The 15,231-nt window shown below is 36.7% G+C and overlaps 1 protein-coding gene across 1 annotated transcript in view; it reads right to left on the reverse strand.

Moving 5' to 3' along the window:
• LOC108095546 (monocarboxylate transporter 13) overlaps positions 1–11,656 on the reverse strand; it is a 41,199-nt gene extending 29,543 nt beyond the window's left edge. Inside the window, exons 1-2 of the mRNA XM_043208882.1 lie at positions 11,281–11,656; positions 2,098–2,200 (exon numbers count right to left, since the gene is read on the reverse strand). Of these exons, the coding sequence (XP_043064817.1) occupies positions 2,098–2,197 (100 nt within the window). The 5' untranslated portion in view covers positions 2,198–2,200; positions 11,281–11,656. The remainder of the gene's footprint in view (positions 1–2,097; positions 2,201–11,280) is intronic.
• Positions 11,657–15,231: the final 3,575 nt, after the last annotated feature.

The raw sequence follows: 15,231 nt of genomic DNA on the forward strand, positions 1-15,231 counted from the left end.
CGACCGCGTCTGGCTTAACGTTCTCATGCATAAAATCAAAACACACTTTCCCGGATACACTCATAAATTACTTGAGTCGTATCTCTACAACAGAGTCTTCGCACTGAGATGCAACACAACAACATCCGAAAACTACAAAATCGAGGCTGGAGTCCCACAAGGAAGCGCACTTGGACCTACTCTATTCGTCCTTTACACTGCGGATATTCCCACGAGCGACCGACTACTAACATCAACCTTCGCTGACGATACTGCGATCCTCAACCGCTCCAGATGCCCAGTCCGAGCAACATCCCAATTAGCCAACCACCTCACGGTAGTAGAGAAGTGGCTATCCGACTGACGTATCAAAATAAATGAACAGATGTGTAAACACATAACTTTACTCTCAACAGACAAACATGCCCTCCGATCTACTTGAGTAGCACACAGATCCCCCAAGTCAACGAAGTAACGTATGTCGGCGTCCACCTCGACAGACGTCTTACATGGCATAAACACATCGAATGCAAGAAACTACACCTAAAAGCCCGATCCCCCATGTATCTGAACTACAAGGAACTGCTCTACAACTCCACACTTAAACCAATCTGGACGTATGGCTCCCAGCTCTGGGGGAACGCGAGCAAAACTAACATAGACATCATACAGCGCGCTCAAGCAAAGATGCTGAGAATTATCACTAGGGCACCATTGTATATTCGAAACCAAAACATCCACAGGGATCTTGGATTCTTGGATTAGATTCAATAAACAAAGCAAATGCTTTGCTTTTTCGACTTTAAATACCTATGAACGGTTGCCGTGCTTAGTTGCAGCTCCTCTGCGATGGTTCTAATAGTCACATGACGATCTCGATCCACTATTTCCATGATTTTATCCGTATCAACGGTCACTGGTCGTCCGGAAGGCCTAAACCACTTCGGAATCGCCTAAACCACTGTTCGGCGGTTTGAATCGAAAGTTTGTTATCTCCTAAGACAGCAATAATCTGTCTGCGAGATTCCGCAGCAGTTTTTCCCTGTGCGAAATAAAATTTCAAAATTGCTCGAATTTCTGCGTTTGTGAACTCCATTTCAATCGATTGTACGTGGAAGATCATGTACTACATGCCATTTTAAAGGTGATTCCAATACCTTTCAAACGATGCACAGCATTGCCAGATACGATTATATTTGACTTCACAAGCGAAGCGCGAAATTTGAATGTATAAACCGGTATGTCATTACCAAACAACCTAATATAAATAATGGAAAAATTTTTATAAAGTCGTTGTTTTAAATCCCACGAGCATGATTTTTCAAATATGGAGTCATTTAATAACCCTTGGAAAAATTAATTCAAATCCGAAAACTCATATAAAAGGTCGCTATTTTTTATTTCACGACCATGATTTTTAGAAATATCCTTGAGGATGTTACCTCGCATCGAATTTCGATTTTTTTTGTGTCGTTATGTTGGTACTCATGTCTCTCACTTGTGCCTATTCAAAAAAATGGATCAAAGAACCTGTATCCAATTTTTTGTGAAAAACGAAATTAGGTGCGTGGATGCATTCCGAATGTTGACTGTGGCATACGGAGAAGCTACCTTGGATCGAAGCAACGCTTATCGTTGGTACAAAATGTTCTCTCAGAAGGCCGAGAAGATGTGAACGGCGAAGAGCGTGCCGGACGCTTAAACACTTCAACAACAGACGAAAAAAATAATGAAGTGGAGAAAATGGTATTGGCCAATCGTCGAATCACCGTTAGAGAAGTTGCTGAGGACCTAAACATGTCGATTGGCTCGTGCCATGCGACTTTTATCAATGATTTGGGAATGAGACGGGTCGCCGCCAAATTCGTACCAAAATTGCTCAATTGCGACCAAAAACAGCATCGCATGAACATTGCTAATGAGATGTTAAACTCTGTCCGCGACGACCCAAATTTGCTTCAGAGGGTCATAACTGGTGACGAATCGTGGGTTTATGGTTACGACGTGGAAACCAAAGCTTATTAGCTTCAGCTTACCGAAGCTAGCTTTTATTTTATTTTATTTTTTTTGTGCTGTTAAAACTTGTTTGTTTATTAAATTTTATTAGTTAATACTAACCTGTTTTAGTTGTACTTTCATTTGAGCTTCCATTTAATTTGTGATCTTTGTTGATTACATTTTTAACGTTTTGTGTACATGTAACTTTTTCCTTGTGCATGGTCTGTAAAAAGATACAACAAAAATGTTGTGATTGTTTTGTGTGAAAAGAACATTATACTTTTTATACCCTTGCAGAGCAAGGGGTATTATAATTTCAGTCAAAAATTTGCAATGCAGTGAAAGTATATATATTCTTGATCAGCATTACGATCTGAATCGAAATCCGACCGACTGTTCTCCTGTCTATCTTGGTGAAACTTTACCAAAAGTTGGTTAGTTATTGCACGCAGTATATAAGTCGGAACGGGCCGAATTGGCCGACTATATTGCAGAGCAAACGGGTATTATAATTTTAGTCAGAAGTTTGCAACGCAGTAAAGGAGGCACCTCAGACCAACCTCAGATAAATGACCGAGCTTGTCGGCACAAGTGAGAGTCATGAGTACCAACATAACGCCACAAAAAAATCGGAATTCGATACGAGGTAACCCGCGAAAATTCAAAATTCGCGATACTTTTTGAACACATCTCGTAGTTTTCCGATTTTTATTAAATGGTAGTTAAACAAGAAAGAAAGCTAACGAACAAACGGACAGACACACAGACGGACAGACGGATAGACGTATTTCGATTCAGATCGTGATGCTGATCAAGAATATATATACTTTTTGGGGTCTGAGGTGTCTCCTTCACTGCGTTGCAAACTTCTGACTGAAATTATAATACCCTCTTGCTCTGAAAGGGTATAAAAACACCATCTGGAAGAAATCAAGTCGATATGACAAAAACAACGGAGTGATAATTTTTTTTACTCTCTCGCAATAAGTACATAACTTTTGGTAAAGTATCGGTAAGATTGCTTTAAAATTAAGAGAATAGTTTACATAGGAACTGACAGATAGATAGGCGTACAGATGTATTTCGATTGACATACCGGTTTCTTTATTGATTTTTGACGTCGATTTTAACATAGTTAGCATTGTCCGATTTAAGTGCTATATGTACCGTTGTCTTCGATGATTTTCTGCCATTTTGATGGTTACTTGTTTATGCCTCTCCTAAAGAAGTCCTTGTCCCTACTGGCAAAAAACTCGGCAATTCGATTTTCACAATCCGCCCTTAAACTCAATTTTTGTCCATCGAAAAAATTTTGCATTGCAAAAACAGATGGTAATCGCTTGGGGCAATGTCCGGACTATAAGGTGGATGCATTAACACCTCCCAACCAAGCTTCCGTAGCTTGTGACGCGTCACCAAAGATGTATGGGGCCTGGCGTTGTCATGATGGAACACAACCCCCTTACGATTCACCATGGCTGGCCGCTTCTGTTCAAGTGCAATTTTCAATCGGGCCATAGGGAAACACTTCATAATGGATAATTCCTCTGATATCCCACCATACACTCAGCAACACCTTCTGAGCCGTCAGTCCTGGCTTTGCCACCGTTTGAGACGACTCACCGTGCTTCGACCAGGATCTTTTACGCTTTATGTTGTCATATGTGATCCATTTTTCATCACCAGTGACTAACCCACCCAGAAATGAGTCGTGTTTATTACGGTGCAACAAAGACTCGCAGATTGATACACGGTCGAAAAGGTTTTTTTGGGATAACTCATACATCGAGCTTTTTGTAAAATTTTTCGACTTTAAATGCCTATGGACGATTTCCGTGCTTAGTTGCAGCTCCTCTGCGATGGTTCTAATAGTCACATGACGATCTCGATCCACTATTTCCATGATTTTATCCGTATCAACGGTCACTGGTCGTCCGGAAGGCTTAGGTGTTTCGGTATCAAAATTGCGACTTCGGAATCGCCTAATCCACTGTTCGGCGGTTTGAATCGAATGTTTGTTATCTCCTAAGACAGCAATAATCTGTCTGCGAGATTCTTTTGGATAAATAAAATTCATGTTGTTTTATTGCAATTTAAAGTTCCATATCTCACAAAAAAAAAAAATACAGTTATATAACTCGATTTAAAAATCTGAGCTTGTCGGTAGATAACAGATCAACCACTGTTGTCACCATTCTTCCAGTAAACATCATGGACTATTGACGACGACCAGAGACCTTGACCAGTGCACCGCACGTACAAGTACACCGCACACACGATGTGTGTTTTAAGCTCGAATCCCAAATAGTTTCAGGAAGCTGTGTTTTCCAAAAAAATTAAATTTTTAAATTTAAGAAGTCGAATCGTTTGACAATAGTTTTTTCACACCCCCAGTTTTAGTGACAAAGAATTTCTAAAAATTTCGTTTTCTAATCGCCACCCCCACCATTCTTGGGACGCGTCTGCCACCCTTTCCGATACCAATCCTTACCCAATGTACCCACCCAAGTCGGTGGAGAAACCTAATACAATTCAGGAACCATATATCTGGCTTCATATTACAAGATTTTAAAAAGAGAAGGGCAAAGATATAGAAAAATGTTCTGTAATTTCGGAAATTGTTTCCATGGCAGGTTTATGATATCGTCATCTGATGTTCATGAAATTGAATTCAAAATTAAAAAGTCCACCATCTGGAAAGAATATTGCCTATAAAAACGTGCGTCTAAAATTTTTCACGTTATTATACTCATCTTTTGGTAAAGTTTCAGCGAGAAAGCCATCAATTGTCGATTATTGATTAAGATAATCGTCCTGGTTCTAAGAATAAAAGTTGTAATTGAATGTGGAACTTATGCAGAGAATACAACAAAAACAATTCTTAAATTAACTCGTACGAATTTAGTTCAATTGACAAACCTAATTGAAACAAATTTATTTAAATGAACGTAAGGTCAAAGTATTCCCATATTTATATGCTTGAAGAAATATAAACACAAGTGAGCTCAGGGCATTACGATCTAGACCGAAAATAAAATCAGTGAAGTGAATCACTTACGATCCCAAAAATTTACAATTGAAATTTCAGGGAGCTGGCCGATATGCGCAATTGATTGCAAAAAATTGTCTGAGGTACGCGAAAACGCTTTTTGCACATATAAAATGAATGTCCGAGATGCGCGAAAAGGCTTTTTGCACATAAAAAATGAATGTCCGAGATGCGCTGAAAGCATTACGGTAAAAAAACATCCGAGGTGTACCGGGACTCTTTTTACACATAAAAAAATCTATGTCATCATTTGTTTAACTTGGTCAAAATCATTATTTATTGTTCATCAAAACAATATCAATAATTTGAAATATGTCGAGAACATTTTGAGTCAATTAGAGTCAAACTAACGGAGTTACAGCGTTTTAAACGACAAAATTTGTCCGTATTTTAACGTATAAAAATTGTTTAAATCGATTTTCCCGAAAACGTTATTTTGAAAGTCGGTGGACATCAGAACTCAAAATCTACTTAACCGATCCTTTTCAAATTTATAACATATATTCTCCACAAAAATAAGCAGGTAATCAGGAAAAGTTTTTTTAATTTTTAATTTTTTTCTATGTATTTATTAATAAATAAATTATGCGATTTTTTAAGCTAAAATCGCACTTCTCACTTTCAAGTGCTCCCAAAAATAGACAAAAAGAAAACAAATTTATAAAAAAATTCTTTCTGATTACCTCGGGAAATTCATTATCTTTACAGCGAATATAACCTTTTTTTGTAAGATGATCCGTTAACGCCCTATGATGTTCACCGCAAAACAACTTTTTCTTAAGGCGCTTCGGAAGATTAACAGCCACAGTCTTATTTCTTAATATCTAAAACAAAATTTTTTTCAAATACTCTTCAAAAGAACAATAACATGCAATTAAGCTCAATAAAATAAACTTACTCATTTCGCAGCAAAAAAAGATCAAACATAGCCCTTTTTTGGCCTTCAAAACCAAACTTTTAAAACAAAACTTTTTATTTAAGAAAATAATTAGTGAGAAAAAAAACGAGAAAATCGTAATTTTTTCAAAAGCTAATAACTTTTGCAATTTTCATTCTTTTTCTGAACCTAGTTCATTTTATGCACAGTACTGTACACTTTAAGAATATTTTCTGTTTTTGAGTTTCCGATTACCCGTTTTGGCTGAATCACTTCCGTAAGCGGGACACCTTTTCGCCGAAATGCCGCCACTGAGGAATGCCCCTCCCGCCTTTTTTTTTATTTTTTCTATTTCGAATTTTTTTTCGCAAAATAAATAAGTTTTCAAATAAAGTTAAAAATTTCAGCTTTTTATTTTCAACTGTTTTTTCAAAATAATTTTTGTAAAAAAGGGCCATTTTTCGGCCCCACAATGTGAGAGTCTGCCTTAAAGAATATACATGTGTTCTTGATCAGCATCACCACCATCGATTTAGACGAGTTTTAAAGCTATCCCTTTGAAACTTTAGATATAGATATTGCACTTACTATACTAAGTCGGAAGGAGCCAGATCAGACGACTATATCGGATAGCTCCTATTTAAAAACAGAAAAACCGAAAAAAAAAAAAAAAAAATTGTACGAAGTTACTTTTTATTGTATTGACATAATTTTTATACCCTTGCAGAGCAAAAGGGTATTATAATTTCAGTCAGAAGTTTGCAACGCAGTGAAGGAGACCACGCAGACCGCGTAGAGTATATATATTCTTGATCAGCATCACGAGCAGAATCGAAATAAATTTGTACGTCTGTCCGTCTGTCTGTCTGTCTGTCTGTCCGTCTGTCCTCCTGTCGGTTTCTATGTAAACTAGTCTCTCAGTTTTAAGGGGTTATATACCTTTTTTCAGAGTCAAAAAATCAAAAAAGATTTTATGATTTTTTTTTTATGTACATACTTTCAACAATTTTTCTGCAAAATTTTTTAGAGATCGGGGCACTAGAACCTAAGATACAGCCGTTCATAGCGCACGGTGTGCATGACTACCTAATGTCCACCTAAAACTTTAAACGCGATTATCTCGGAATCGTATTTTTGAGAAAAGGTCGTTGCGGTGAGCACGATATCTCGGAAACCACTTTATCGATTGATTTGAAATTTTGGGGGATTGTTTGTAGATACAATAGCTAGTTCGTGAACGAAGGAATTTTATTTTCGATAAATTTTTCTATTTTTTTGGGGCGAAAAACTAAATTATTAGACCTCGAAAAATCGTTTTTTTTTTTTTTAAAATAATCACTGTAACTGTAAAAATTTTTTTTCGTAAAATCCTTCGTTCACGAACTAGGTAACACTATATACTAACGTAGTTTTTTTTTTTTTCGTTGAGCCGTTTTCTTGTTTTCATGCTCACCGTGAGCCACTACTTAAAAAATGACTTCTGCGGCAAGGACTATAACTTCCACAATTCTCAAAATTTTCACTCAAAATTTTATACGAATTAAGTTAAGGACACGTACTTTGATAAAATTTTTATTGAGTTTAAATAAAACAATGGTAACATGCTAAAAAAAAGAAATAAAAACCCTGTATTTCTCTGGTGAAAAAGGTATATAACCCCTTAAAGCTATCTTGCTGAAACTTTCCCAAAAGGTGTGTAGTTATTGCACGCAGTATATAAGTCGGAACGGGCCGGATCGGCCGACTATATCGGATAGCTCCCATACGAGGGAATGAAATAAAAAATTCTAACACCGTTGTTTTTCATCAGATCGACTTGATTTCTTCAAGATGGCGTTTTCGAACTGTTATTGAATTTCGGATTAAATATGATCAAAATCGGATAACGCTATCATATAGCTGCCATAGGACAGATCGAAAAATATTTATAGAATTAATGGAAATAAATTGATAACATCGTAGTTTTTTATCCCACGAGCATGATTTTTTGAATATCAAGTTTTTTAACAACTCTTATATTGAGAAAAAAGTTTCATAAAAATCGGACAACTATAATTTATAGCTGCCATAGGAAAGATCGAAAAATCTATATAGAAATAACGGAAATAAAATTATAACATCGTTGTTTTTCATCAGACAAGTATGATTTTTGGAATATAAAGTTTTCGACTCTTGAATTACGAATTAAATTTGATCAAAATCGGACAACTATATCATATAGCTCCCATATGATCTATAGTTGAAAATATGGAAAATGAATAGAAAAATCGTCATAGCTTCCATGTTGTTAGGCTTTATGCATTTTGTTCGACATATTTTATGACTGCAAGGGTATATAAGCTTCGGCTTGCCGAAGCTAGCTTCCTTTCTTGTTAAGGATGTTGTTTTTACGACTTTTGAATTTAGGATGATAACCAATAACCCAACATTTATAGAAGTTTTCTGAAACAAGCCAGCTTTGGCAAGCTGAAGCTTTTGTACTTTGTCCTTTCCGCTACAAATGTTATATTATCGAGATGGCATCTTTGCGTTACACAAGGTAAAATATACAGTCAGCACACAATTTATTCGGACACCCGTGATTTCCAATCTTTTTCATCAATAACTCGACAAATATATAACGGATAACAAAAGTTAATATATTGAAGAACAACATTCTAAGCATAAATTTTAAAAACTATATCATACATTTTTTGCTTTAATACTACGTAATATTTCAAAATAACCTAAAAAGTCTTTTTTCCCGCACGAAATTTATTCGTACACTTCAAAGAATCGGGATGAAAACATATTTTTTAGGTGATTTTTTTTTTTTTAAATTGGTGGGTGTTCCCAAAGCATTTATTATTGATTTTAAACGTCGACCCATGTTTTTGACCAAATTGTCTGTCTTTATAACGCCTATTTTATCCCATTCCACTTGTAATGCGGTTCTTAAGGATTCCTTTGAGGATATACTGTGCTTCCTTATTTTATTCTCAAGTATGTCCAATACGTGTTCTATTTTGTTTAAATTTGGGGATTAGGGAATTATTTTAAGCTGTTTGCTGTGATGCAAAAGCCATTTTTCCACCATATAGGAAGAATCCTTCGGGTAGTTAACTTGTTAAAATAAGAATTTCTATCGTTCAAATCCAAGTTTTGAGAATAAAATTTTGGCTAAGAATATCCTTATACATAGTATTGTTTATTTTATCATTTATTAAGACCATTCTGCCGACTCCACACGAAGTTACACATCCACTAACTGCCTCCATGCTTAATAGTTGGTTTTAAGTTTTTCTCTTTCAAAGCTTAATTGGCCTTTCTCCAAACTTAGGAAGTACCGACGTGTCCAAATTTGTTGTATTTTGATTTGTCACTTAAAACTACGTTCTTTCAAAACGAACCCGACTTGCTGACATACAGTTTTTTGAACTAAAAACTTTTTTTTTGTAGATGGCTGAAATTAAGGTCTTTCGGCGAGCAACTCTGCCATGTAAACCAGCTTTGTACAGGTTGCGGTTGGTTTGGGCAAAAATTTTTTTTTGTCTACCTTCCTCTAGATTCTTCCCAATTTTAGTAGATGCTGTTTTTGTATTTTGCAAGACTGTAGATACGTCTTTCCGCTCCTCACTAGGTGTTAGTATCTTGAGCCTACCAGTTTTACTGAGATATGCAGCTAAATCTCATGTGTCCAGCAATTTTTTTTATCACGCTATGTATTTTGGAAGGTGATTTGTCAATGATTCTACCGATTTCCCGAAAGATACGATTCTCCAAATGCAGTTTTAATATACATTTTCGCAACTACAAAGTCAAATCTTGACTACCTCCTATTTCGTCTAATATTATTAATAAACTTAGCAAAAATAACACAAAAATCAAAAAGCGTTGATGACTATTCTTAACTGTTTCCTAATATAAAACAAAAAAAATCATCGAATTACGTTGCAATCAGAAATAAAAGTCAATAAATGAAAAGTGTACGAATAATTTTTTGGCCGTATTTCAGGCACTATTTTGCATTTCTTTCACTAGATGTTAGAGTTGAATGTAAAAAAAATAATTTTTTTTATTCTAATGGCTTCAGATAATATCTGTTTTCATAATACGTAAAAAAAAAGTTTTTAAAATTAAGAAAGTTCTGTGAAAAAATGGATATTACAAAAGTGAGCGTCCGAATAAATTGTGTGCTGACTGTATATAATCTTTCAGTTCCTCTGCAACTGGGTTAATCAGGAAGAATCTCTCCGTTTCCTAATTAGGAAGAGAGGAATTTCCATTCCACTACTACAATTGGGTAAGCCAGTTCAACTACATATATACATTTTTAAATTTAAAAAAAATTAATTTTTATAAGTTTAATTTTTAATTTTTAAAAATATTGTCGATCCGAGCAATAGTTTTCAAAGACAGAGAGAAAAGAAGGTTATTTCAACTAAACGCTCCAAATTTTAAACGCGTTTTTCTTAAAATTCTGTTTCTATAATCATGATTTCTTGAGAAGTACTCAAACGATATTGATGAAATTTTAGACAGGTCTTCGGGATACTACTTACAATGTGGACGAAGGATTCTTTTCTTTTTCAATTATATACAAGTATTTAAAATAATAAGGAAAGATAGAAAAACATATATATAAATAATGGCAAAAAAATTTGCCATTATTGCAAAATTTGACCGTATTTGCAATAATCCGCCACCAGACGACTGCAATAATCGGCACATCACATGCAAATACGGTCACTCAGATCCGAATTTGTACTACAAATAGCATCTTTAATTGTTAATAACAAAAACACGGTGCAAAATTTTCACTCTCCGCCAACGGATTCGAAGTTTTAGAAAAAAACCACATTGTTTCCATATTTTACTTAATTTTTTCAAGCTGTATTTACCGTGCACCGCACTTGTAAACAATCACCCTTTTTTGAAAACGAAGCAAACTTTGTGAAATCGGATTTATACTTTCGAGAAGCCAAACTTGTTCAAATTCTCAGAACATGTAAGGAGCTCTTTATTACGAACACTAAAGTTAAAGTGGTGACAAAACTGATTTGTTGTAGTGATCGAAAGAACCTTTACCTTGTCTTTAATCTTTCTCATTGGTATGTATTCATATACATACCCCACCAACGTGCCAACCTCCAACTCTACTTGTCAGAAAGGTCGAGATCGGTCAGCTATAAAATACATATGTATGTAAATATAGGTTCGTAGTTTTTAAAGTATGTGCGAGTAGCATAGATCTTATATGTACATGCGTAAATCTATTACAACATTGCAATAGTCTTATTTAATCTGTGATTTTGTCTTTTTTTATTTACGTATCGGGACTATGCGTCAGCTGATATGTCCCTCTCTTTTCCAAAGAACGTAAAAGTAATTTACTAACCGTGGAAATCCAATATTTTGCTCGGGAATAAGGTTCCTTGAACAAGGCACACTGAAGCACAATGGTCGGCACTGGTTTTTTATTGTATTGGGATCCTTTGTTGATGATATTACATGACAAAATATAACAATTTACTCCTGATCCTGTTAGTATAGTCGGATTTCTGCCTTAAGTGAAAACGTGCTTCCACAAAAATGTAATATTTACATGCGCCTTCTTATACAAAAAATATAAGCGTGTTTCGTTTCAAGTATATACAAAATCAAAACGCGACAAACGAAAAACTGTACGTTGTTTTAACCCTACTGGATTAGAGTGACCGGAACACCATCAGAAGACTTATATGAAAATTCTGAAACGAGCAACCATAAGCGTCAAGTTAACACCAATGACTTAGCTGCGAAAGTGGAAAAGAGGAAATATTACTTAAGAAACACATTTATACGACAATCCCACAGAACCCATAGCAAAATGATTGGTTGTGATTTTGGAAGAAAGTTATTATATGAACATTCCCACCAGCTCTCCAGAAAATAGATAGAATTTCTATCCCGTGGAAGTCTTTCACAATTATATTATATTAAAATCACGTTTTGTATTTTTTAATTATTCGCACGTTTGTTGGATAATTCCCGGGATTTTCTGGGTCATTATTCCGAGAGGTATAAAAACATTAAAAATTAAATTTAAAAAAAATAATTAAGTTTATATATATCTTTTATATAAATATTTTCCTCTCATATAAGATATCGAAAAAAAATTATTGTTATATATTATTTATAAATTTTATCAAAATCGAATAACTATATGATATAGCTGTCATAGCACTGCGGTTCCGTCAGAGGCCAAAAATCTAAAAACCGATCAGAAAATATTTAAATTAAATTTAAAGGTTTGTCTCAAAAATATCCAATCTTCCAATTTGCAAACCGGTTTTCGCTGGAAACCTAACGGTACATATGCCGCAATTATTACATCTTATAGGCGTTTGCATTTTCATGCTCTTCTTTTCAGTGCCCCGCTCCGTTCCAGGGAATTCAGAATTTCTGGCGAACGTGTGAGCTTTGAGTTGTTGTTGTAGCTCTGCTCGTGTTATTACGTTTGTCTGGGATCAATTTGCGATGTATGCGCCAAAACCAATGATATCGCGATTTCTTCATGTTTCATCCCTTTCCACTTGGCCAACAGGGATGTCACCATACGGCTAGAGTACACCGATAGACATTCATTGGGATTTGGGCGTACCTTCAGCAAGTTGAGTAACAGTGCAGCCGGCGTCTCATTGCCTTCATAGAGTTCCATGAAAAGCTACTTCAATTGTACGCAGCTCATTCCAGAAAAGCAAATCTGCGATTGCTATTGCGATGCACTACCGAGACGCGATTTGCTAAGCGTCATAACCAGTGATGCGCCTTCTTGTGGATGTTCACATAAAGTCATGTTGGATGTCTTGCATCATGCTGCTGCATTAGCGTCGGCAGCTTCGGGCAGCACTGCCGAAACTTCACGCATGACAGGACCCGGTCCAGACTGTGTAACTTTTAGTAACTCCTCTATCACTCTATTTTGTGTTTCTAGAAGCATGCGCCAGCTATTTTCCGATTTTTCTTGTAGGGGTGGTGATCCCACTTCTGATGTTGGAGATATGGGGTCAGGTTCGTTGGCCATTATTGCCCACCAATGCACATCTTTTCTCTAACTGGAATACAGCGAGTCGCAATGATATGTGTGCAAGTAAGGATTTCTCTCTCCTTTCCTACCGCGTTCTCAATCTAAAGCTTCTCTATGTGTTATTCTCTTCATGTTATTTCTATTGATCTTTATTCATTTCATATTTCGATACACTAAGAGAATCATTACTAATGATTAAACCTGATTATTCTAAATAAACTTCGACAAGCATTTATTTTGAGCTGCAACTTTGGTCGTTTTGTGTTTTCGATATGCGACAGCGTATAATAGCGAGATAATTTTTATGTTAAACTGGGGTCTAGCCGAAAGCGCGGCTTCTTTGTATTATTACTCTCAAGAGAAGCTTGGCTAATAAATAACATTGTATGAAAAAGTTAACAAAACAGAAAATCGGCTTGAAGAGCGGATGATAGATATGTAACTAAAGAGCTAAGTCTTTGCGCACTAGTTTAGGTACTGGCGGTCTGCTCGAAGAATAGGTATTTTTCGACTTAAGCACCTTCTAACTAAAGCACCCAAAAGTGTAGGGTGACCTGAGCTTTAATTGGCATTGGGCCAAAAGTGAAAGTGTTGGCAGAGCGACGAACTCCCTCTCGGCCAGCAGTCGTGAAAATATACTTTGCACTGGGATCAACTTTACGGAGGAGCGTGACTTACGGATTTTTTGATCTAATCGATGCCTTCTGCGGGTTTTCTTCTTGAATTTCTGTCTTGGAATCAGATTAGTAGAGCTCGGTTTCTTGAGTAACATATTCAGTGCTACCCAACTATCCACAAATTTTACTCTTAAAGGGCCAAAATGTGGCTCCTCGGTTATTCTGCCAAGTTCCAGGGCGCTTCAGGTTCCCCCCTGAGGGTAACGTAGCAGAAGGCGATGAAGCACAAGGTCCCGCCTACCAGGAGCAGGAGGCATCGACGCCGTCCCACTCCAACAAAATGGAACTTGGAGCGCTGGTGATGGCCGTGCAACGTGGATGTCCTCGTCGGAAGTGTATGGTAGTAATATGTATGTACTGTGGTAGTCATATATTTTGGAATCTGGTGTTCGATGGGGATGGAGCTGGGTGGTGGTTGTGCTGCAGATGGTACTGCCGATACATGCCACGGCCATTGGTTCTCCGTATTTATATTTCGATTTTGCCAACTTATACAACTTGCATTATACAATACAGCTGAGGCGACCCGGAAATTGTTCGAATTCCCCCGACATTTCTGCCTTTGGATGCTTTGCTTTATTTTCGCGACTCGTCTGTTCCGCTTGTTGCTATAAAAAACCCAAGCGTAGGTAAACTTTTGATGCGAATTACGAATTACTTAAAACAAGACCACAGATCCCTTCTCGACACCCTTCAAACCAAATATTGCCTGTACGTGTGCCTGAAAATGTAAGACTTTATTATCAAATCGATTTATGCGCAAATTCAAAGCCTTTTTATAATTTGTATTCTACGGTTCGAACGAGCGTATGGTCTCCAGAGCCACGCCGCCTAAACTAAACCGTAAATGCTGAGGTTTTTTAATCTTACTTAGCTCGTCATCATTGTCAATGACCGTGGTGAAAGTTCCAAGAAAATCCGGCCAGTCGTATTTGACAATCGAGCTTTTCTAGACCGAAAAGAAAGATCTGCATTATTTGTTAAGTCCAGGCATGTAGAACTGGCAGCTGTGGCACCAGAAAATTGCAATTTTCGTTGGGCTTTCAAATCCATGATAACTTCGGAAAATTTCATTCACGTATCACGTGGGATCTGCGATAGGTCCTGCCCTTCCAGCGATGTCAGTGCGGAATCAAATGCCATGTTTTAGGAATCGATCTATTTCACCCGGGCAAGAACATTGGCCAGTAAATAACTTCATAACACGTTGATTTGATTGGGTCATTTGGGGATATATATTTTTGAATCTGCTGTTGTAAGAGCATTCAGCTGGGATTGTGGTGGTGGCGGGGAATATGGTACTAAATGTTGTGGTTGTGCTGCAGATGGTACTGCCGATGCTTGCCACGGCCATTGGTCCCCCGTGGTTATACAGTAGAATCCTGTTATAACGACTCCGCTTATAGTGTCCGTCCGGGTTGTGTGACGAAAACTCGATGGTTTGGTTGGTCCCTATACTAACTTATATGAAAGGGCCTCCGCTTAGCGTTTCCGCTTTAAGCGACAAACCGCTTATACGAACGAAATTTTTCGAGAAAATTGAAAATTTTAACAGGATATTACGTCGTGCAGAAAAAAAATACATTGCAATAGTGCCAAATTT

The sequence above is a fragment of the Drosophila ficusphila genome, unplaced genomic scaffold, assembly GCF_018152265.1.
Source record: "Drosophila ficusphila isolate 14025-0441.05 unplaced genomic scaffold, ASM1815226v1 contig_758, whole genome shotgun sequence".
Taxonomy (NCBI): Eukaryota; Metazoa; Arthropoda; class Insecta; order Diptera; family Drosophilidae; genus Drosophila; species Drosophila ficusphila.